Source organism: Tamandua tetradactyla, chromosome 1 (assembly GCF_023851605.1).
Source record: "Tamandua tetradactyla isolate mTamTet1 chromosome 1, mTamTet1.pri, whole genome shotgun sequence".
Taxonomy (NCBI): domain Eukaryota; kingdom Metazoa; phylum Chordata; class Mammalia; order Pilosa; family Myrmecophagidae; genus Tamandua; species Tamandua tetradactyla.
Genome location: NC_135327.1, coordinates 77,962,529 through 77,987,084, shown reverse-complemented (window position 1 = coordinate 77,987,084; position 24,556 = coordinate 77,962,529). Strand labels below are relative to the sequence as shown.

The 24,556-nt window shown below is 43.7% G+C and overlaps 1 protein-coding gene across 2 annotated transcripts in view; it reads right to left on the bottom strand.

The window, feature by feature from the left end:
• Positions 1-24,556, bottom strand: part of LANCL2 (LanC like glutathione S-transferase 2) — a 90,785-nt gene that overhangs the window by 2,715 nt on the left and 63,514 nt on the right. The window contains exon 9 of one of the 2 annotated variants that reach the window (XM_077119337.1): positions 24,420-24,517. In XM_077119337.1, coding sequence (XP_076975452.1) covers positions 24,420-24,517 — 98 coding nt within the window. Of the gene's footprint in view, positions 1-21,761; positions 24,518-24,556 lie in introns of those variants that run through there. The other variant, XM_077119336.1, reaches the window with a different exon arrangement.

The following is a 24,556-nucleotide window of genomic DNA, read 5'->3' as shown; positions in this document are numbered from 1 at the left end:
ACTGCAATGTCCAACAGTGCTGAGTGGTCAGTTCCTAAAAAGGCATCAAGCTGCTGTCAGGGAACACTCCCAGGAAGGGGCAGCCAGCCTGTGGGGTAGGGGTGGGGGCGGGCTGAGTGGTGCTCACAAAAGCAAGAGCTTGGGGTCTGGTAAATGAAGGCAGGACAGGCTCTGCAATCTCCAACTAAGTCCGTACTTAAGGGATCTCCAAGGAAACTCAGATGGCCCTGAAAAGAGGATGATGCTAGCAGCAAAGGGAAGGGGGGGGGACAAGGCAATAGGTCCTTTTTTTTTCATCGTTGTCATAGTCAGGAAGAAGCACTTCCTCAGCCTGATACCTGCTGGTCACAGGTGCAAGAAGACAGCCCAAGTGCAGACAGCTCTCAGAACTCGTCTTCATCTCAGCCTAGCTCTCAACCCCAAAGACCACCAGGGGCACTTCACCTCAGTTAACACCCTCATAAGGGACCTCAAAGATCTCTGAGACATCTTAACACCCTCGACACCTGTGACTGGGCCCCAGAACACAGGTGTAGAGGTGTGTATGCGGAAAGGGGTAGGAGGGTCATAGGGTTGCTGTGGTCCAGGGGTCTCCTGGGGGTACCCAGGGCTACTCTCCTCAGGAGGCCCGCAGGCCCTTCCCTCAGGCTGGGATACTTGCTCACCTCAGCCAGTGGACAGAACCACTCTGCTGGAGGAATCCTGCCTGACTGCTTCTCTGCCCTAGTTCTCCAAGTCCCTTCTCTGGGCTCTTGCCAGGAGAAGCAAAGTCGGGGCCCTCTCTCCAGGTGGCCGCCATCCATTCACAGCGACTTGGAGGCGCGCAGCTAAGCTCACCTGCCCTGCTCCCCCAACCCTGAGGTGTGAAAATGCCCCGGGATCCTGACCCTCATTTCAGGGGAGAGCACCATCCTATTACCCACTTTGGCTCTCTTTATTCCCCCGCGGTCTGATCTGCTGAGTCAGCCCCATAGTCTGGGGAGGGAAGCTCTGGGCGCGCGGACCTCGGACATCAGCTCCCATCGTTCCAGTCTCGCCACCCTCTCCTGCTCCTTAAAGGCAGCCTCGGCGCCCTCTGGCATCTAAGGAGGCACCGACTTTGCGGTGGGGTTGAGGCGACAGGCTAGGGGCACAAAAGAATCTTGATGAGACGGAGGACAGATGCGCAGATAGTCGTTACTGACGTGCCCTGTGACGCGCGGAGGAGGCGGCACATACCCACCGCGCACGCGGAGTCGGGGCGGTCCAGGGCAGCGCGAGGGACGGCCTGTCGGGACACCCAGTCCCTGAGCCTGGGCCACCCGATGCGTCACCAGATGACTCTGCTCACATCACCTCTTGATGTTCCTGCTTCCTCACCTCGAAAGTGGGATCCGGGTGCACGCAGGGATGCTGTTAGGGGTTGCGATACGAGGCATGAAGCCAGCGGGGAGGGAGCCCACAATGCCGAGCGCCGGCTCCCCGCGGGGGTGGGATAGGGCGTGGGGGCTGCCGTGGGGCTCGCTGCGGGAGGAAGGAGGGTCGGACCCCGGCCTCTCCGACCCGCCCGTGTGGCGGGGAGCTCAGGGCAGCCTGGACGAGCGCTGGGGGCGGCTGGGCGGGAGCGAGGTGTCCCCGGGGACCCCCAGATCCCAGCTCGCCTCGGCGCCCGCGCGCCCCCGGCGCCCCCTGGCGGACTCGGCCCCGCTGGCTGCTCCAGCCAGCCCGCGGACACCGCACCTGCACCTGCGGCGGACGGAGGGGCGTTTGCTCCGCACCTGCCCGGGGCCGCCCCGTTTCTGCTGGGCTGCCGCAAGGCTCGCGGAGAGCTGCGGCCTGGGATCAGGGAGGCGACGGGGCAGGGAGGGGGCGATTCCGGGAGGGGTCCCTGCTAGGCACATCTTCTTGGCAAGGCCTCTGCTGATACTCTTTATTCAGAACAAAACAAACACCATGTGTTTATTTTCTGATTACTGAAAGTGACACATGCTCACTGTAGAAAATGTATATGGTACAGAAAAGCACAAAGAAAAAATGAAAACGAAAACACTTCAATCCTAGTATCTCAGCAGAACAATTCTGCGTGTTTCTGTATGTTCTTGCTTTCTTGCGCAGACAACACATACAGGGACCAAAATAGGAATCTTTCATAGCCCGTTCCCACACACACACACCGCCACCCAACATTTTTCATTTTACATTCTTCCATATTCATTGCTAACGCCTAAGTGGTGCCCTGCCACAGGTTGCCCAGTTTATTTAATCAACCCTCTCTATTGGACTTCTTTGGTTGTTCCATTTTATTTCTTCTCTTTACATTAAAATATATTTTATACATCCAAAAGAATGAGTGTAACATACGCCTAAGAAAATGTGGTAGGTGAGTTTCAATGCTAGAGAGCGAGTCCCTCTTCTCTCTGGGCTAAACTTTCCCAGCCCCCTGGATTGCTGAACAAAGGGAAGATACAGGTGACCTGAGCAGTTCCAGGTCTGTTCCTACAGCTCCGGCCAGGCCCTCCTGACACTCCCTCCCTCACCTGAGTCCGGTTGCAGAAGATCCAGTGGGGGATGCCGGGGCTGTGGAACACGGCAGAGGCCTGGTTCCCGGATGACCTTATGGAGCCGAGGTCGCCTGCCAACTCCCATATGCACTGTGACTCCCGCAAGAAGTTCACCTTACTGTGATGCTGTTAGGCCTTGAATCATAAAGACATGCTCAACTCCTAACCCAGGTCATGTGGGTGCGAATCACTTGCTGATAGGACCATTGAAGATGCTATTAGTTAAGGTGTGGATTCATTTATGAACAGGATTGCTCTCTTTTTTATTAGAGAAGTTGCAGGTTTACAAAAAAATCGTGCATAAAATACAGAGTTCCAATATCATGAATTGGATTTTCAAAGGAGGTCAAACTGAATCAGAGTGTGCTTTAATCCACGCAACTGAAGTCCTTATAAACAAAGGAAATGCCACACAGAAATGGAAGCCAGAAATAGGGGAAGCCAGAGAAAGAGATTGCTAGGTGATGGGAGATGCTGGAATAATAGAGACTCCAGGGGAAAGCAAGTCCTACAAATACATCAGTGTTGGACTTCTAGCCTCCAAAACTGTAAGATAATAAACTCCCGTTGTATAAGCCAACCCGTTGTGTAGAATTGTTTTAGCAGACCTGGCAAACTAAGTCGGTTTTTCTACAGTTTTGTAGCAAACCATGGATAATACAGACCAAATAAATTAATAAAATGAGCACCATTGTATCACCTTCTGTCTTAAGAGAACTGAGGCTTTCCTCCATATCACCCACAGTCGTTACCCTAAATTTTGTGCTTCTGAGTCCCTTGCTTGTCTTTATAATTTTACCATGTATGTGTTTTGTTTCATTTTGTTGTGTTTGTGTCATTTTGAACTTCAAGATAATGCGTTTTCTACAATTTGCATTTTTTGCTCAAGCTGTTGCTATTTTTTTCTCTTATAAATAATACCATGCTGAGTATGCTTGGTTGTTATTTTTTTCATGCACCTACACATATATTTCCTCAGAACAGAATCTTAGATTTAAATCGATGGGCCAAACATATGTACTATTTTTAGGGCTTTTTACACATATTACCTTCAGAAAGGTTATAATGATTTATTTCACCAGTCTTTGCCAACACTGTATATGATTGGTAATCCACATGTATTTGCCAATCTGAAGTGAAAATAGGAAGCCACTTTTTGTTCAAGTTCGCTTCTTTTATTACAGGAATTCCTCCTTGACTGTAGAAAACCACCTTCTTGAAAGTCAGGGATTGGCAAAACCAAGGCTGGCAAGATCAAACTCTCATTAAAAAGAGTGTTAGGAAGAAAATATGAATTAGAGCATTAAAGGTATATTGAGAGTGGAGCAAATAAAAGTTCTCTAAGGTATCCACTTTCCAAATAAACCCATGGGTACCTGCGAGCAACCCTTCTCCTCACTGACCTTCTTCAGTCCATCAGTCAGGAGACACATGGAGGCAGCCTGGCTGTCTGGGGCTGCCTCTCCCCTTTGCTCTGAGGATTCACCGACTCTACCACTTCTTATTCGCACCAACCCCAGTGGCTTGAACTTTATTGCTGGTTGCATTTGCATTTGACTGTGTTATCACTGCTTTCAACCTGCCTACCTACCCTGCTTTTTGTAAGTCTCAACTAACCCTTCCTCTGTCTGCTTGGCGGTTTCACAAAGGTCTCCATGCTTGGGGCAGGTCCCCAGAGCTTGTCTATTCTGTCCTGAGAGGAGAGGTAACTTCTCTCTGTCTTCATTACCTGTTCTAGGAGAGGGGCAGCAACAGTTGTTGTCTTCAGTGTAAGGGAACTGAGCTTGGCCTCACATAATTAGATCTTATGCACAACATATTTTCAGTACAAACATTAAACTGCAGTCCCTCAAACTGTGATTGCCCACACTGTTTGCTGAGGAATTATGATACTAGTGATACACAAGTCAGACCCTGTGCCAGTTTGAAGCTGTTATGTACCCCAGTAAAGCCATGTTTTAATCCTGATTCAATACTGTGGGATGGTGACTTTAATTGGATTGTTTCCTTGGAGACATGACACATCCAATTGTGAGTGTCACATTTTGATTAGATGGAGATGTTACTCCACCCATTCCAGGTGGGTCTTAATTAATTTACTGGGGTCCTTTAAAAGGGGAAATGCTTTGGAGAAACCTCAGATGCAGATGCAGATACAGACCTAGACGTTGAGAAATGCAGAAGCTCCAGGACTTTGAGAGCCCAGCAGACATCACCACGTGCCTTCCCATGAGATGCTAAGCAAGCCAGAACCCAGAGTTGTATTCCAGAGAAGCTAAGTGTAGGCCCACAGACTCTTAGAGAGGAAACCATTGACATGAGAGGCTGGAAGCAATAGAGCTAGGAACAAAGACCAGCAGATGCTAGCCATTTGCTTTCCCATGTGCCAGACATCAGCCTTTCTGAGTCAAGGTGTCCTTCCCCAGATGGCTTAGTTTGGACATTTCTATGACCTTAGAATTATAAATTTCTAACATAATAAAGTCCCTTTTTAAAAGCTGGTTCATTTCTGGTATATTGCATTTCAGCAGAATTAACAAACCAATACAGACCCCGTGTGGGTTTTTGGTGTCATGTGCATGCATGACTCCAGGGTTGGGTCATAGCTAGGGCCCCTAACTCAGAGTAACCACTGAGAGGGAATCCCCATCCATGTCCCCTGCAGGACCTTGAATGCACAACAATGAGCCTATTGTCCAAGGGGCATCTTAGAGCTTATATGCCAGGTTCCCAATTCCTCAGTAAGCAGAGGATCCAGGGAAGCCTGAAACCCAATCAGAAAAATGGAAACCAGCCACAGTGGAGCACCTTATGACAATTGAATTCTGGAACTCTCTAAGAAGTCTGTTTCTTCTTCATCTTCATCATCATCTTTTCTTTTTTTTTGTAAAGAGGACTCCAGTATATGGGGTAGGTTTGGTAAATATATATTGATATATGATGCTATTTTACCATCCCCTGCCACCCTTTCCTGGGTGTAAGTGGTATCAGTTCTTATCACAGCCTTCAATGAGTGCAGTGAGTGCTCATCATGTGTGTTAGTATCAAAACAGTCCTGCCACTTACCAGTTGTGTAATCATAGGTGAGGAATCCTGCCATGCTGAGCATCATTTTCCTCACCTTGAAGAACCACAAAGATGGAAATACCTCCATTGTTGCTTGGTATATCCAACACCCATTTCCAACACCCATTCCCTTGCCTGTCTCTGCTATGGAGGCTGGAAAAGCTAAATCTCTTACTCATTTTCCCAACCTTCCTGGCTATAAGGGTGGCCATGTGACAATGTTCTGGCCAATGAAAGATATGTAGAACTCGTAGAACTCTCCTCTGGGAAAACGTTCACTTTTCTTATAAATGGGACTGAGATTGCTGACATTGCCACATCCTCATTCACCTTGCTTTGATTATGGGTGTGATATCTGGGGCTGCAGCAGCCATTTTGTGACCAAGAGAACCACAACAATTTTAACACTGTTAAACTGCTTAACAGGTGAACCAATTCTAGGTTTCATACCTAGATCTGAAAAAACAAATTCCATTTAATCAAGTTTTCTGTTGTAAGAATTATGTGAAGGAATTTATTAAAGGCTTAATACAGTGTCTTGCATTGGTAAGTATATTATGATTGCTAGTAGCAGTAGAGGTAGTAGCAGTACCAGCTGATCTCAGTTGCCACAAGATATGAGATCCATTTTCTAATCTGATGTATGAGGTCTGGCCAGGGGTCAGAAATGTTCATCAAAGGTCTCTAGTGGCCTTGGGCAAGCCCTGAACCTCTGAGTCTCAGTTTCCTTGGCTGTTTATAAAATAATATCTGAGTTCCCTTCTGCTCTAAAACTCTTTGATTCTAATTTGTTTTCCCTAAAAATCTTTTTCCATTAGGGGATGTAGAATCCAGGCTGACAGGACCAGAGAAGGATGTCCAAAGCTGGGGAGAGTGTGATACTTCTAAGTCTCATGAGCACAGTTCACAATAGTCCCTCTGGGCACCCTGCACCTCCTGTCAGGCCTCCTCATGTGATGTCATATGAAATGCCAAATATTACCTAAGAAGACATTGTGCCAAAAATGTTTAACCTGGATCTAATTGAGCCTCTAGAATAGTGTTGCCCAATAGAATTTTCTGTGATGTTGGAAATGTTCTCTATCTGCATTGTCCAATACCATAGTTGCCAGCCACATGTGACTTGTAAACATGTAAACTGTGGCTGGACAGTGTAACTGGACTGATTTTTTTTTTTTTTTTTTTGGCATGGGCAGGCTTTGGGAATTGAACCTGAGTCTCTGGCATGGCAGGACAGAATTCTGTCCCTGAGCCACCATTGCACTGCCCTGGACAGAATTTTAAATTTGATTTAGTTTTCATTAAATCAACTTAAATTTAAAAAACATATCTGGCTAGTGGCTACCACATTGGATAGTGCAGCTCTGGAGTCTAGACCCAACTTCCAGGTTAGAGGAAGCAGAAGATGGATAAACAAGTTAAAAGACCACATGGGGAACGAATCAGACAAGTTTCATAAGACAATAGTCCCAAAATCCTAAGAAAGTTAATGTCATTAAAACCAAACCAAAAACAGGTAGGGGGATTGCTCTAGATTAGAAGATATAGTGATTTGAAGCTATGTATGCCAGAAAACATGTTAATCCATTCCTGTGGGTGTGAACCCATTGAAAATAGGACCTTTTGATGGAGCTACTTCATCTAAAGTGTGACCAAAATGACTGAGGATGGATCTTAATCCTTTTACTGAAAGCCTTATAGTATAGGGAAGGCCTCAGGTAAAGAAAGCCAGGAGGAGCAGCCAGAGCTGAATGTCAGGGACCCAGAAGAGAAGGGAGAGGCTAGGAAAGGCCGCCATGTGCATTTCCATGTGACAGAAAAGCAAGGACTAAAAATCATTGGCAGCCAGCCCCACAGTGCCACAGTCTTCTTGGGAGAAAGCACTGCTTTGATAATACTTTGATTTTGGACTTCTCCTAGTCTCGAAATCATGAACCAATGAATTCCCATTGTTTAAGCCAACCTATTGCATGGTATTTATCTTGGCAGCCAGGAAACTGAAACTGAAACAGAAGAGATAGAAACCCAATAACCAAATATAAAGCATGAACCTAGACTGGGTCTTGAACCTAGATGGGCTCCTGATGGAAAACCCACCATAGATTTAAAAGACATTTTTGTGTCAATTGGGGAACACCGAATATGGTCTAGATGCTATATAATATGATGAAATCATGGTTAGTTTTTTCAGGTATGATATAGGTATTGTAATTATGTGGGGTGTTTATCTTTTTAGAAGAAGCATAATGGCAAGTAAAGGGTTATCATATCTACAATGATGCAGCAGATGTGTGTGTGTGAAGAGAGAGAAAGCTAAAACAGATATGGCAAGATGTTTTGTTTTTAAAAAATTGTTGCCATACATGATATCTCTATTAAGAGAGAAATAGAAAACGTATCTAAGGAACTGAATGACCTATGAGAAGATTTCCAGGTAGAATGCTGAAGGTGCCATCTGGCTTCTTGCTCTATAGTAAAATGTGAGAGGAGGGAGACAAACTACAGAAAAGAGTATTAGACATAAAAGAGTCAGGATTTGCATTTGCTGTCTTTATAAAGTCTGAGATTCTCCAGATGGCAAATAAGGCTAAAATTAAGAAATGGCTTCCAGGCAAAGATAAAATCCAGGTTACTGTCAGGAAAATATGATATAAAGATTTCATGGCTACTCGTAGAATCATTTCGTAGCCATGAAATCTTTTGTTGAGAATTCAGAAAATTCTAAGGGCATGCCTCCAGAACTGTTTAGATTAACACAAGGGTTTCTAAGAAGCTGAAGGGCATTGTGTCCCCACAGCCTAGCAGAGCCCAGAGATTCTGAACTTTGAGTTGATGCTGTAATAGGATGAGCATTTTGGGGGCTGTTAGTCAGGATTCTCTAGAGAAACAGGACCAACAGGAGACATCTGTAAATATAAGATGTATAAAGGTGTCTCATGCCAACACTGGGATTGGACGGGTCCAAAATCCACAGGGCAGGCTGTGAAGCTGGCAGCTATGATGAAGGGTCTGGACAAACTCCACAGGAGAGGCTTGCTGGCTGAAGAAGCAGTGAAAAAGTCTGTCTTCTTCCTTAAAAGCCTTCAACTGATTGAATTATCTAATTGTGGGAGGCATGCCTTAGTTGATCACAGATGTGATCAGCCACAGAGGCAATCAACTGACTGGTGATTTAATACCTTCTGGTTTATCAACCAGCCACAAAATATCCTTGCAGCAATGGTTTAGGCTAGTGCTTGCCTGACCAGACAACTGGGCCTCATCACTTGGCCACACTGGCACCAGAACTTAACCATCACAAGGGGCTGTGGATGATTTAAGTGTATTTTGCAGGTGGAGGGATGTGAATCCTGTAATCGGCCCCCAAGGTGGCACTCCTGGAGCTTGTGCCCTTGTGTGGTACCTCCACACTAAATTACATGGGGCTAATATGTAGATTGTTGGGTAGAACTGATGGGTGTGACTTCTGATGCTTGGTCATCAGAGAAAATGTAGCTTCCAATTTGGGCTTTCCTAGATCCTCCCCTGGGGGAATTCACTTTCCATGTCTTATGGATCTCAGTCTGTCTATGAAAAGGCCCACGTGAAAGGAAGGGAGATCTCCTACCAACAACCATATCAAATTACCAGCTAATTGAGTGCACCATCTTGGAAGCAATATTCTAGCCCCAACTGACATTTCCACTGCAACCTGATGGGTGCCTCTGAGCAAGAATTTCCAGCCGAGCTGCTTTTGAGTTTTTGCCTCCCAGAAACTGAGAGATAGTGTGTGTTTATTATTATTTTAACCAACTAAGTTTTGGGGTAATTTGTTACATGGCAATAGATTACTAATACAGCAAGGATCTGGGGGGATCCCTAGCTTTGAATAAATTAATCAATTCATTTATTTATGTTATAACTTTTATATCATAGTCTAGAGCTTTGCTGATAGTTTGGAGGCTTGTCCTGAATAATCAACCTAAACTAGAAATTATCAGACTGAAATGGTGGTTTTGGAAAATGGCAAAGCCTTGAGATTGGTTGGAGACTGTCCTTCCATTCCACAGAGCACTGAGTTTCCAACACTGCACACATTTTGGCTGTCCCCTGAACACCTTGCTTTTCTTCCAGTTCTTTCCAAAAGACTCCACTCTCCTTCTCTGCCTTATCTCATCCCTTCCTGCCAAACCAACTGGTCTTGTGTGTCAGAATCCTGGTTTCACGCAGGCCTTTCCTGACCATTATAGTCCTATGATCAAATCTAACTTTTTATCAGAGGAAATTTCAAAATTGCAAAAGAACATAGAATAGGATAAGGATCCCTATGTTTTCATCCTGAAGTATCACTGATTAATTCTCGACCAGTCTTGTTTCATTTAGCTGTACTTTTTCTGGCCCATGTCTGGATTATGTTGAAGCAAATCCCAGACATCGTGTGATTTCATCCAAAAATATTTCAGCATGTAGCATTATCAGACGTTATTAAAATTAACAGTGATTCTTTAACATGTTTAAAGATCAGAGCTTATATTTCTCCTGTTTGTCTTACAATTTTGGTTTTTTAAATTGTTTGTATCAGGATCCAAATAAGATCCATATTGTAAAATTGATTCCTGAATCTCTTTGAAGCTCTAGGTTTATCTGCCATATTTTTTATCTCATTGCATTTTTTTTTTTGTCGCTGTTGCTGTTGGTGTTGTTAAAAGAAACTAAGACATTTGTCTTGCAGATTTATCCACAGTCTGGAATTTGCTGGCTGCATCCCCATGGTGTTATTTAACATGTTCTTCTTTCCCCTGTCCTTCCTGTAAATTGTTAGTTAGAAAACTTGATCAGATTCAGATTTTTTTTTTTTTTGGTGTATGTGTGTGTGTGTGTGGGGGGTAGGTCTATATTGTAGTATATATATTGTAGTAATTAAGGACAGGCAAAGTAGTAAAATTCATACTCTATAATTTCTTCCAATGTATCACAGACTTGAAAAAACAAGAACCACCCTCATTTGGACAGTGGATAAAACAAAAATAAAAAGCTCATATGCATGAATTTTTGCTTAGATTTTGAGCATACTTTTCTCTGCTTTGTTCTCTCTGTCTGCTGTGCTTCAAGGTGTTGTGATATGATTGAACTGCTATCTTTCCCCATAGCCCTCACCTTTCAGTGAGAATGGGGATTTGTCCCCATTTTTATCCTTCACCTTGAAATGTGGAGCTGTTTCTCTCATAAAGTCAGACCTGGTTTGAATCTCTGCCCCACAACTTACTAGTTATACAAACCAGGCAACTCTGTCCACTCTCAGTGGACTTGATGTAGTAAAATGTGGCTGAGAATCTGATGCACAGGCTTGAGTAAGGCTGGACGGGATAATTGAATCTGATGATGCTTATCTAGAGCACTGCACAGTGCCTGGCTCAATATATGGCCAATATTATTATTATACATTAGAAATGAAATGCATTCTAGCAATTAAACCCATTAAATGTCTGAGAGCCTAGAATAAAGAGCATGAAAAACCCCTGTTGCTATTTTTCTTGAGTGGGCCATTGGGAACATGACTCAAAATGTGCTAATTTAAAATTAAATACCACATCTCTCTGAGAGAGCTGGCCATCTGTCGGGAGTGTGTGCTGAGGCTGCAGCATCTAAGTGGAAGGAGCAGCTCCCTGAAGGAAGGGGTGGTTATTTCCAGAAGAAACTGGGAACTAGTGCTGAGACAGAGAAAGGACCAATAAAAAGGTCACTTACGTGGGGCCTGGGAACTGCCATTCTACTCTCTGATGGGGCACTTGCTCTGGAAGCAACGAGTTCCATTATTAAAAACTCCTTTCCCAGAGAAGGCTCTGATGTCAGTCACTCAATCCCTTATTTAACAGAAAAAGTTATTGAGCATTTACACCATGCTAGGTGCTTTGCTCAGATTATTTTATTTAACTCTGCCTACAACCCTTTAAAGCAGTATTGAACATGGCAAAGCCTGGATTGGAACCCAGAGAGTCTGATGTCAGTGTTCATTTCACAACATTTAGCGTATGATATGTCTCCACAAATACTGACTGGATTACCCAATAAACAGTACCTTCTTCTCCCCAAGGCACTTTGCTTTACTACTTCTCTCCAGATGTGGAATGAAAGGCTTTTCCCTAATAAAGGAATTCCAGGCATATCAGCATAATATGTCGATGTGGGCTAATAGTTTTCAAGGCAGGGGAGGCAAGATGGAGGCAGGGAGGGGTGGCTCTTTTCTAAAGCAGTTGTGCTGCAGCCATGGCGTTTCCCATTTCCTCCCTCCTCCCTGAATCAGTGCTTGTGTTCTTGATGCTCTTTCAGCGATGGCCCAGGGAAGCACAACACTGTCTGCGGAGCAGTCAGGAGGGCTGCGGAGGTGACGCAACTGGGTCCCCATGGTGTCTGGTAGACACTAAGCATTCTTCAACTGTGAATTTTTCCATTTGATGAAAAGAAACATGTTTGCAAATGGGGCCAAACCACAACATTAAGATGACAGCAAAATAAGTCGAAGCAAGAGCATTTCTAAACATGAGAGGAGATGTGGGGGCAACATGAGGGAATATTTAAGCTGGCAAACAGTCTCACCTCTCACTAGTGCCCGAGCAGGGTTTCAGCACATTACGGGGATGTTAATAATGGTGACAGAGGAGCAAAGGGATGCTTCCATTCTGTTCCAGATATGAGAATGAGGATGGATGGGCAGCATTTAATGCTTCTAAGGAAAAGTCCCAGAAAAATTACTGAAATGAAAACCACCTTGGCCTCTGGGCTGGTTTGAATCTGTGCTAGACCCTAGAAAAGCCACATCCTTTAATCCTCATTCAATATTGCTGGCTGGGAGCTTTCTGATTGTTCCCATGGAGATGTGACACCCCAATCGTGGGTACTAACTTTTGATCAGATGGCTTCCATGGAGTTGTAACTCCACCCATTAATCCTTTAAAAGAGGAAATATTTTGGAGTCTTTTTTTTTGAGAGCCACAAGAAAGCCATACCAGAACGCTGCAAGACCATGAAGCAGAGAGTCATCAGCCATCGACTTTTAGTAGATAAAGAAGGAAAACACCTCCCAGGGAGCTTCGTGAAACAAGAGGCCTGGAGAGAAAGCCAGCAGACCTTGCCATGCTCGCCATGTGCCTTTCCAGCTGAGAAATGCTGAACATCATCAACTTTCTTGAACCAAGGTATCTTTCCCTGGATGCCTTAGATTGGATATTTCTATAGCCTTGTTTTAATTGGGACATTTTTTCGGCCTTAGAACTGTAAACTAGCAACTTATTAAATTCCCCCTTTTAAAAGCCATTCTGTTTCTGGTATATTGCATTCTGGCAGCCAGCAAACTAGAACAGCCTCCAGGATACCTGGCCATTCCCTGGCCCTTTAAACAGCCAAAGCACCCAGAAAAGTAAGCCTGTGGGTGGATAGCAAGGGCAGAGAACTTGCACTTTGGTCTCCTCCCAAAGCCCACCAATTAGGTAAGGTCCCTCCAAGTGTATCCCAAAAGGACTGAGACTAGGAGGAGGGAAAACAGCCATGCAATTTGGGAAGCTGGTAAGTGGATACATGGGTGACAAATGACTTGGGGGGCAGTGGTGAGAAGAAGGAGCAAAAGTGAACCCTAAGCCCAAAGCATGGAGAGAAAGGACCACCTGACAATCACCCAGAACCCACCCCCACCTCCAAAGCTCAGGGACTGGCTAGATACTCCTCCCTAGATACTCATGAGGAGGATAGGTGGAAATCCTCTAAACCTCAGTCAAATGCCCTTCTCCACCTCCTGTGTAGCCCCCATTGCCCCCTCCCCTACCAGCACAAAACTGGAGTCTTCTTTTCTAGAGATAGTAAAATATGGGGTCTTTGGCTGGGGCTGGGGCAGGGGAGCATTAGACCTTGCTGAAGGTCAGAGTCTCATCCTGAAAACAGGGGGGTCTTTGAAGGTGGCCTCTCAGCCCTGTCCCCCATCCCTCCAATAACAAAGGCAGCAGGGTCTGCCCCTGCAGGCAGGAGCCTGGGATTCTCCTCATCAGAGTCAGATCAACCCTGGAAGAAAGACTTAAAGACACTGGCTGCAGGGGGTCCCTGATGAGAAGATCTATTGGAATCACACCACCTGGACAAGACTCCCCCACATCCAGAATTCCCCCACTTAAACCTATGGGCAGGCTTCTGAGGAAACCCTTTAATATGAAAGATGAAAACTAAGGCCAACAAGCAGGGAAAAGCAATTCAGATATACTAAAACAAGACAAAACACATTTCTAAACGAGGCTGGGAAAGAACAGATAAACATGTTGACTGGTCTCAGCTCATCCCAGCCCCAGGGCCCATGCTATCAGTCCATACTTCTAAGCTCCACCTCCAGGAGGTTCTGGAGTGACTAGAAGAACCTGGAAGAGAGCCAATGGAATGTTTTCCTGGAATGTGTGTGGTCCCCAGACCAGCGGTGTAAGCATCACCCAGAACTTGTTCTCAGGCCCCACCTCTGACATCCTGAATTTCTGACATGATTTCTGACATGTCTGAGTTTTGAGAGCCCTAGGTAGACCATTCACTCTCACACTCTCCTGAAAGGTGTTTCACACTTTCTCTCCTCTCTTCAAATCCCAACACTTTGTTGCCTTTTTCCTCACTCATCTGCTGTTGCCTTGCTTCTTACTGCACTGAGAAAATGGAAGCAGTCAAAAGAGAACTGCCCTGGTTCCCACTGCCGCTCTACCTGCTCACCAACACTGGGGCCTCCTGCTCCTCCTCGATGAACTGCTCGCACTCCCACCTACAGCCAGTCTGCCACTCAGACACTCACTCCATCCCTCTTGCTAACTTAAAAACATCCGTGCAGAGCTTCTGCCTTTCTGCTTTCTGTCCTACAACATCAGTTTTTCTTTCCCTCCTCATTGGATCACTTCCTACAACATACAAACAAGCTGTTTTTCCCAATATAAGACAAACCTTTTTCTTGATCCTATTTCTCTCATCAGCTATGACCTCGCTTCTTTTCTCTCTTAAAACTTCTTTTAAGGGTTGTCTCTACTGACTCCCATTCCTCACAATGTCCCTTAATTACCAAACCTTCCCAAACTACCAAAATGATTCTTGATTGAATTCAGCAATAATCTTGATGCTATCACTTCTAATTGTCAACTCTTAGCCCTCATCTTACTGAGCAGCAGCTTTGGAAACAATTGATAACTCTCTTTTCCACATATATACACTTTCCTCCCAGGCTTCCAGGGAAACACCCTTGGTTCTCCTCCTCTGTCTGTGACTGCTTCTTCTCAACCTTGTTTGCTGCTTCTTTCTCTTCTATTGACCTTCTAAGGTTGGTGTGGCCCAAGATTCCATTTTTCATCCCTTTCCCTTCTCTCCTTCCCCTCACCTGCTTGGAGATCTATAATGGCTTTAAAGACGGCTTTGAGTAACAAAGATATTCCAATGGCTCCAAATTGGTACTTTGATCCTAGATTTCTCTCCAAACTGCAAACTTCACCCTCTGCCTCTTTGAGTTTTGCAGATGGATGTCTAGAAGTCATCTCAAATCCCAGCATGCTTAAAACTGAACTCCTAGGTAGTGCAACAGTGGCTCAGTGGCAGAATTCTTGCCTATCATGCTGGAGACCTGGGTTCAATTCCTGGAGTCTGTTCATGTCAAAACAACAACAACAACAACAACAAAAACACAAAAACCTGAACCCCTGGTCTTCCTGCCTGGCCGCCTCCACCCACGGCCTTCCACATCTCAGCTTTTTGCAACTCCCACCCTTCCGGTTGCTCAGGACAAAAGGAGCCCCTCATCTACTCTTTCATACCCTATATCTGATCCGCATGAAATCGTATGGGTCTAGCTTTTAATATATCAAGAGTCCAGCCACTTCTCTATCTTCTCCCCTGCCATAACTACAGCAGTGATGAGCCAGCACCATCATTTCTTTCCTGCACTAGTCTTCTGATCTTGCTTCTACCATGCTCTTGGTGATCCTTTAAAATACAAATCAGGTCATGCCCTTTCTTTGCTCAAAAGTCTCCAATGGTTTTCCATTTCACCCAGAGTAAAAGCCAGATTTCTGAGAAAGGCCTTTCAAGGCCCTGCATGGTTTTTCCCGTGGTCCTCTGTGACTTTTACTACATCCTCATCACTCACATCATTCTGACTACATGATTTTCCTCACTTTCTTTAAAAGTGAGAGGCGTGTTCCCACCTTAGGGCCTTTCTGCTAGCTGGCCCTTTTCTCTAGTATGCTCCTTCCCCAGATATGTATTCATTTGGCCAACTCTCTCACTTTTGTCAAGTCTTGGCTCAAATGTCACTGTCTCTAGTCTTACCCCAAGCATCTTGTTTAAAACAGTAATCTGTACCCTCTGCCATTGGCTCTCTTCCTTATGCTGTCTTACTTCATCTTTCTTCCATATTAGTTATTACCTTCTAACATATTAGAAAATTTGCTTATTTATGTTTAGTGTTTGTCTCCCCTGCTAGATTGTAAACACTACAAGGAAAGGATATTTTCCTCTTTTATTCACTGACGGATTCCAAAGGCCCACAATAGTGCCTGACATTGAGTAGGCATTTAATGAATAGTCGCTGAACAAATTAACATCCTCAAAGGGATAAGATATTGCAACCAAGAAATAAGAACAGATACTATAAAGAAAATACTTTGAGAACAAGTAAAAGTCCTGGAAATTAAAAAAAGAACACTCAAAGGATCAGAAGATAAAATTAAAATTACTCAGAAAGTAAAGCAAAAAGACAAAAGGGGTATAAAATAGAAGAGGAAATTAAGAACCATAGTAGGAGATTTAATATCCAAATAATAGGTGTTCCAGAAAGAGAGGCAAGGAATTCAGAGGAGAAGAAACCATTAAAGAAATAATTCAAGGATTTTTCCCAGAATTGAAAGAGATGAGCTTCCATATCAAAAGGATCCACCAAGAACCCAAGACTAGGTCCATTATCATGAGAAAGGAAAAAAAAAAGATTCTACAACTTACAGACTCATCACATACGAAACAGAAGATCACATATGACAAAGCAATCACAATGGCTATGAACTTTTCAAAGGCAATATTGGAAACTGGAAGATAAGCAGAACAATACCTTCAAATTTCAGTAGGCATTAAAAACAACAACAACATAATAATAAGTGTTGATGAGAATGTGGAAAAATATAAACCCTTGTACCTGGTTGATGGGAACGTAAAATGGTGCAGCCGCTGTGGAAGACGGTTTGGTGGTTCCTTATGACATGAAGTATAAAACTACCAGATAACTAGGCAATCTCATTTCTAGGTATGTACTCATACAAACGGAAAGCAGGGACTTGAACAGTTATTTATACACCAACGTTCACAGTTGCCTTATTCACAATTGCCAAAAGGTGGAAGCAATTCAAGTGACTATCATCAGATGAATGGATAAACAAACACGTTATATACATACAATGCAATAATAGTCACCAGTACAAAGGAATGAAATTCTGATACATAGATTCGGGTATTAGATCTGATACAAGGTTCAACATGGAAGAGTCTTGAAGACATCATGTTGAATGAAATGAGCCAGGCATAAAAGGACAAATATTGTAAGATCTCACTGATACAAAAATAATTCAATTAGGCAAATTTCTTAGAGTCAGAAGTTAGAGTATAGGTTACCAGGGGCCCAATTGGGGGTGGGGAGTTAGTGCTTAATTGGTACAGAGTTTTTGCTTGGAGTGATGGAAAAGTTTTGATAATGGATGGCGGTGGTGGTAGCACAACACTGTGAATGTAATTAACACCCCTGAATTGTTTATTTGAAACTGGTCAAAATGGGAAATCTCAGGTTGTACATGTTATCAGAATAAAAATTTTAAAAAGGCTTAGAACTGCATAACACAAAGAGTAAACCCTAATGTAAACAATGGACACCAGTTAATAATATGACTAATAATACTGGCTCACCAATTGCAACAAAGGTACCACAATTCTAATCCAAAATTCTATAAACAGCCAAACTATGAATTAAGTGTCAGGACAGAATAAAGACATCTCTAGGGTACAAAATATCTCCAAGTACTGACCTCAGGTGCTGAGGGAGAGCCAAGCTCTGATGGTACATTGATAGCTTCTCCTGCTACTGGAGACTCTGCAGGGCTTCTTGGGAAGTCTAGCTCACAAGGGGACCAGGAGACCAGGACTGTGCCTTGTTTGTTGGGGAGAATGTGTGTAGCTTGTCACCCTCTTACAGGCATCACACCTAGTTACCAACTGCTCAGCATCAAGTGTTTGCTGGATAACCTCAATGCAGCCTCTGTTAGAAAATGGTCTGAAAAGCAGGCCTGGTTATTTCTTCGAACTATTAGGAGTACTTGCATCTGTTGAAGATAAGGCATAACACTAATTTCTCCCCGAAGGGTGCTTGCCCTTGTTAAAAATAATCTAGTGATTTTCCAAGGATAGAAGGATAGAAAAGTGGCTTGTTCTAATAGCCTTTTTTTTTTTTTTTTTAAGTTAGGAAGTCAAAGAGCTAACAGCTTTTTTTGGACTGTTATTTTTCTCAGGCTCAGACCTTGGCCCTATTCCATCTCAAGACCTGGTGTCCAGGGGATTGCGTTAGGAAGCTTGGACTGACCCCATGAAAACCTCAAAACATTTTCTAGGGTACATTTTGGGTGAGCCCAACTGCAAACATTGCAGGTGAATGTGTCATTACAGGTGAATATATGGTTTTGTAGCTTGGTACACGTTGCTCTCTGCAGTAGTTAGATTCAGGTGTCAACTTGGCCAACTGATGATGCCCTATTGTTCTGTTTCTGTGAACTTAAATCATCAGTATGTGAAATTCATCTGTGGCTGACTATATTTGCTGTTGGCTAAGGGGAGTGCCTTCCACAATGAGTGAGGTTTCATATAATTAGCTGGAGGCTTCAAAGAGAGAGGTCGGAAGAGAGTTCACAGCTCAGCCCAGACATTTGGAGATGCAGAAGGGAATTGCCCCGGGTAAACCAATAAGCCAGGAGAGAAGGCCAGCAGATGTCACCCTATGCCTTCCCATGTAAAAGAATCTCAGATGAAAGCTAGCTAGCTGCCTTTCCTCTGAATAACTATAAATTTTTAACTAAATAAATCCCCTTATTAAAAGCCATTCTATCTCTGGTGTGTTGCATTATGGCAGCTTTAGCAAACTAAAACACTCTCCTATACTTTCAAAGATTGGGGTAAGGTATGGAATGTTTTGGGTTTTCTTTTTAATTTTTATTTTTTTCAGAATAATGAAAATGTTCTAAAATTGTTTGTAATGATGAATGCACAACTATGTGATAATACTGACAGCCAATGATGGTATATTTTTGATGGATTATATGGTATGTGACTATATCTCGATAAAATTGCATTAAAAAAATAAAGCACTGATTTAGGAAAAAAAGAAAAAAAGGTTGGGGTAGGACCCCTATGGACATGAGGCCAGCATTGCAATTTACCAGCTTCAAGTGGGGAGAAGTCTGTGACCCGATGAAAGGCAGAGTAAACAGGTAGGGGCAGGGGCGGGAGGTGGCGCAGTAACAGGTAGATCTCCATGGGGACACCAAACAAAGAACTGGCCAGAGTCGTTGAGAACCCAATCTCCATGAACTCTTGGATTTGGGGTAAGCCTGCAAACTGTGGTTTGGGACATCCATGCTTCTGTGGCATCTTTTCCCCTTGAAGGGCTGTGAAGCAGTGAGACACACACACACACACACACACACACACACACACACACAGCTGGATGAAAGCCATGGCCTGCCAAACAGAGAAGAACATCCATTTTGGAATCAGAAGGATCTAGGCTTTCATTCTGGTTCCACTACTTTCTATTACCTTGGAGAGTGAGCCTATTTCCTCATATAAAAGCCATACATCAACTCCTTCACTTCCCCTTTTTATGGGCACTTACACATGCTAGACACATTTTCCATTTTTTATTTCATTTTATCTTCCTACCAACTAACTAAGGTAGATGTTATTGTCTCAGTTTTCTAGAAACTCAGGCTTAGGAAATTGTTTGCCCAAGTTCATACGATAAGTGGTTAAGCTGGAAGGTAAGCAAAGCATTCTGACTCCAGAGCCTCACTGCTATGTTGGCTTGGCTATAAAATAGGAATATTTACCTTTGCCATAGAGTGTTCGCTCCTTGATGACAGGAGATGTCACACTGGAACTGACCACCACTTAACTTTGTTCGTCCTCCATACCACCCTTTACTCAGGAAGCTTGCTGCCCACCCTTAAATGCAGGGATACTGTCTCAGGTTCTGTCAAGATAGCTACCTGCCTCTCGTCTGAGCTTGAGGACACTCATTTAGGCAGGATCATCAAGCTGCAGTGTGAGCTATACAAGGAGAGGACCATAATTTTTAAAGAAATTTTTTTACTCTCATACTTAACACAGTACCTGGCACACTACACTAAAGGTGCTGGATAAACATGCATTGAATGAATGAATCAAGCCTCCCATCCCTACTTGGGAGAAAGAAATGGGGCAGTATCTTTGTGAACAAGAAAACTGGATCCCATCATAGCCCCAGCTACCTGACATCCAGGTGCTTCTAGTGATCTAAACCCAGGCAGCTGGAATCTGTAAAACTCGGCCTCACAGGATTCTGCAACCATGTTCCGATCAGAAGGGGCAGTGAATGGAATAGGGCTTTGCAGAGGCCACTGTCTAGTTCACACAAAGGCTGCACTGCTGCTGAGTCGGGACTTGCACTTTCTAGCCCCACGTCCCATCACTTTAGCACTGGGTACCAAGGAGCAGCTAAGAGGCTGACAGACACCAGGGATGGCGGTCCAGGCGGAATTGATATCTGGCTTTCCTCTCTGAAGTGGAAAGCTGAGAACCACAGGCAGCATCCTCTGCTGTGGTACAGGTCGTCCTAAGTAAGCATGGTGATTTCTGATTCCTGCTGCCTGGCCTGTGCCCATCTTCTTCAGCATTCACTGCCCCTGCTTTGACAGCCATCTTGCCCACATATGTAACTTACCCCACAACTTGGCACTTACCTTTTCCTGGGTCACAGAACACTTTGAAACTCTGTAGAAAATTAGAATCTTTTCTAAGATATTCATATGCATATTCAGGTAAAACCTTGCATAAAAATTTAGTGTGATCGTTGACTCCTGAAGACCATCCAGGTTCTATTCCTACAATACCTCAGTCTCTTGCCAGGCTTGGAGGTCCTTAAAAGGTACGGCCCCTGGAAGCTGCAACGACGATGCTGGGATGAACTGGGCACAGTGTGTAGAGGTGATACAGGGAACCTGGACTTTAAACTTGCACCACTGTTTTTGTGGATTTAGCAAATGAAACAATCAATGGGAAACTGCCTTACAAAGTTAAAAGTGGTACATAAATGCCACAAATGTTTATTAGAGTCCTTTTTAGTCAAGAAGGTGGTGGGTATTAGAGTTGTCAGGGGCCAGTGGACCCTCCCAATCACATGCCTCTCCTGGGTTTCAATATTTTTTAGCTTCTGTGTCCTTTATGGAGGGGAAGAGGTAGTCAAGTGCAATTTATTTTTTTGTATGCTGTATGGCAGGGTCACATTTCATTATTTTTCCATGTGAATATCCTGTTATTGGGGTACCATTTGTTGAACTTGTTTTATTTGTCTGTTAATTTTGCTTGTTTGTTGGGAAGTGCATGGACTGGGAATTGAACCTGGGACTCCCGTTTGGCAGGTGAGAAATCTACCACTGAACTTCCCTTGCATCCCGAGTCAAGTGCAATTTAAAAGCGTGACCCTGCAAGAGAGAAATGCCTCCGTCACTTCCTAGCTGTGTGCCCTCAGGCCAGTCCATCAGCTTTGTATTACTGGTAACAGGAATACCCATCTCCTAGGGTTGTTGCAAAGATTAAGAAGGTCTGTGAGTGTAAAGGGCCTGGTCCAAAATAATACAAGCTCAACACATAACGGGCTTTTATCATCATCATCCAGGCTTCAAGGGTCATGTGGAATAAACAATGAATGCCTGTGAAGAGCCTTCAGCTCTCACTCTGATGTATTACCTTGTACATAACATGAGCGTTGCCCTTTTTTAAAATGAAGAACCAAATTTTCAGAAGAACATGGACTTGGTTTCAGAAGAACCAACATCACTCTCAAATGCAGAGAAGTGAGAACAAATGAAGATCCCACACGGCATCATCACACAACAATTTTACTAACAAAACCAAAGAATCCCAAACACTTTTTGTAGACATCAACTTCTTCCCTTCAAATTTCAAAATGGTATTGTGCATGTACATATTTTTAAAGTATAGACACATTTTGGAGAACACAGTTTGGACACAGGCAAAACCAAGAAATGAATGTGGAATGCTCTAAAACTGAATTCAAACACTTGGAATTATTGAACTTAATCCTTTAAATCATCTGCCCTTTGAATTTCCTTCCATTCCTCCTCTGCCTTCAGGGGTTGAGTGTGCTAACTATGGTCAAGCAGCAAGCCAGGTATCAGACTCAAGGAAGGGGGTTAAAGAATGGAAGGGGGTTAAATAACCACAGGACTATACAGCTGTTTTAAGAGCTAGCTGAGAAATAGGAAGGTGTCAACCCAACCCAGCTGACATCTTAAACAACTCTGTAAATAAAATCTCCACTAACAGAAGCCTGGCCCTTTGGAGCAATATCCAGCTTTTGGACATTCGTTCCACAAGTATTTTTTCACCTCAATATGTTAGATAGAAAGCCTGATCAATGTTTCTGGCTAGATGTCAAGATAACTAAGTGTCCCCCTCTGCTGCTGCTCTGGTGATGCTTGGCCAGTATCACGGCTTTCACACACTGCCACTTCCTTGCTGAGAAAGGCAATAATTGGGGGCACTAGGATAACTCTGTGTGCAGCTCCCCACTGAGGAAGGAGACAGCCTGGGCCTGAAAGCTGAGGCCATAATGGTAGCTGTTGATGAGGCAGGCAGGACCATATTAGTAAACTTCATAAGTTGGCGTTTTTGAGCTGCATTTGGTGAGGTGGATGGGGAAGAAGGGGAATGGTGTTTTCTGGATGAAAAGTTCTAGAAGAACTTCAATATCTTATCAGCTTATTTGTGACAGCATGTGCCCCACCTTCAGGCAATGGGGTGCTGGGGGGCCCCGACAGCCTACAATCAGGCTGAAAAGTCATGAGGGAGGAAACCCTAGAAGTCATCAATCTGACATGAAAGAAAATAATTATGACTTAGAAACAGTAGTGTCTACCATGAAGAGACATCATCTAGGAATGAAAGGTCCCGTGTTCAGTGTGTCAGCCATACAAATTGGCTCTGCGACACCCAAAGAATTGTAACTGGCATGAAGGAGATTTTTCTTCTGAATAGGTATTCTTATTTCTCCTTAAGAAAGGAGTGAAAACTAGGGCTGATAAAATGTTTAGCTAGTACCCTGTGGATAATGACTAGACCATAGGAAAGTCCTATCTTGTCTTTTAGGACACATGCCTTAGCCTGCCAGATGAAGCTTTCTGTGAAAGTCCTAGACCACCTCGGGGTGCCATGATAACAAAAACCCTTCTAAAAACGGAAATGTACATCATGATATTGTGGAAGACATGCTAATTCAAATTAATGTCCACTTTTTTAATTAACAAAAGCCAAATACCATAATTTTCTTGATTAGAACACTATGTTTCTCATATGTATAAATGCAGACTAGTGCTATCATGTTAATATATTTCATCAAATGTGAGATTTTATCATCCAAACAGTAGACTAAAAATAAGGACTGCATTCATATCAAATTTATACTTGAATGACTTACCAGATTTTTAAAATAGGTTTAACTGCAAGAACACGGATCCAATTTAATGTCTCTCTGTTTGCCAGATCAGACAGCTGACATTGTACTCACTATTCTTAATACAATAAGTTATAATATGAATAGAACTAGTCTCTTTTAATCATACATACCTGGGTAAATGTTCTAGAATTGACACTGTTTAGTAGCTGCTACTTTATTCATGGTGGTCATTAGAAATGTTATTCATAGCTAATGTTACCCCTGACTTCATATAGTCCATTCACTGCAGCACTAACTGCCTTGCATTGCAATGAACCTTTCAAAGTATACCTAAAGTGCCTGAAATCTCTGCTAAAAATGAGGAGCCCTATTAGAGCTGCAGCTCACCTGCTGTGTTTCTTAAACACTAAGGAGAGCACCAAACCCAAAGAGGCTGCACTCAACTGGACAGTGGAAAGGCACGCTCCCCCAAACATTCCAGCAAAACCCCGTCTTATCTTGTCTGGCTTCTTTTCAGTTTCTGTTTGTTTGTCTTTTGTTTTGAGTGGTCTTTCCCTCATGCTTATCTGAAAGGTACCCATGACAAATGCTGAAACAGGTTCATTACTAGGATTTCACTGTGGATAGTCTTTCTGACACATAAGAGAGACGTCAGCTGACTGGTTCCCAGTTTATAAATGTAGAGGGCATTCTACTTTACATATTATTTACACGAGAGTGGCTGCCACCCTTACACTCTTGCATGGTCTGCCCTGGAATCATGTAAAGAGAAGGGCTTTCTGCTTAGAACAACGTACACCTACAGACAACACTGAGAAACATGCATACACTACAGAGAGGCTGGATGTGAATTCATATTTTAGACCTGCAAGGGAAACGCTGTTACAAATGCCGATGGGATGCTTCTGCCACTCATGCTCTAACTTGAAGGTGTTTTGAATAAAAGGGGCCTGTGAAGGTGTTTGCTTTTGATCTTCTCTTTTCAGGATTCACAGCTGGTTCTGTGTCAGGCACTAAGCGACCTGGTGGCTTTTGGTTCAAATGGGTAGTTAGTTGTCTTTTTGCACCTTTTTAGCCCTTTGCGAAGAACCAAGTTCAAACGCTGGAAACTGTGCTGTCTCTGGTACCAGGACGTCGGAGAGAAAGTGAATAGCCCCAGCCATGCCTGCAATGTAAAATATGGGTGCTTTTAAGAAAGGGCGTC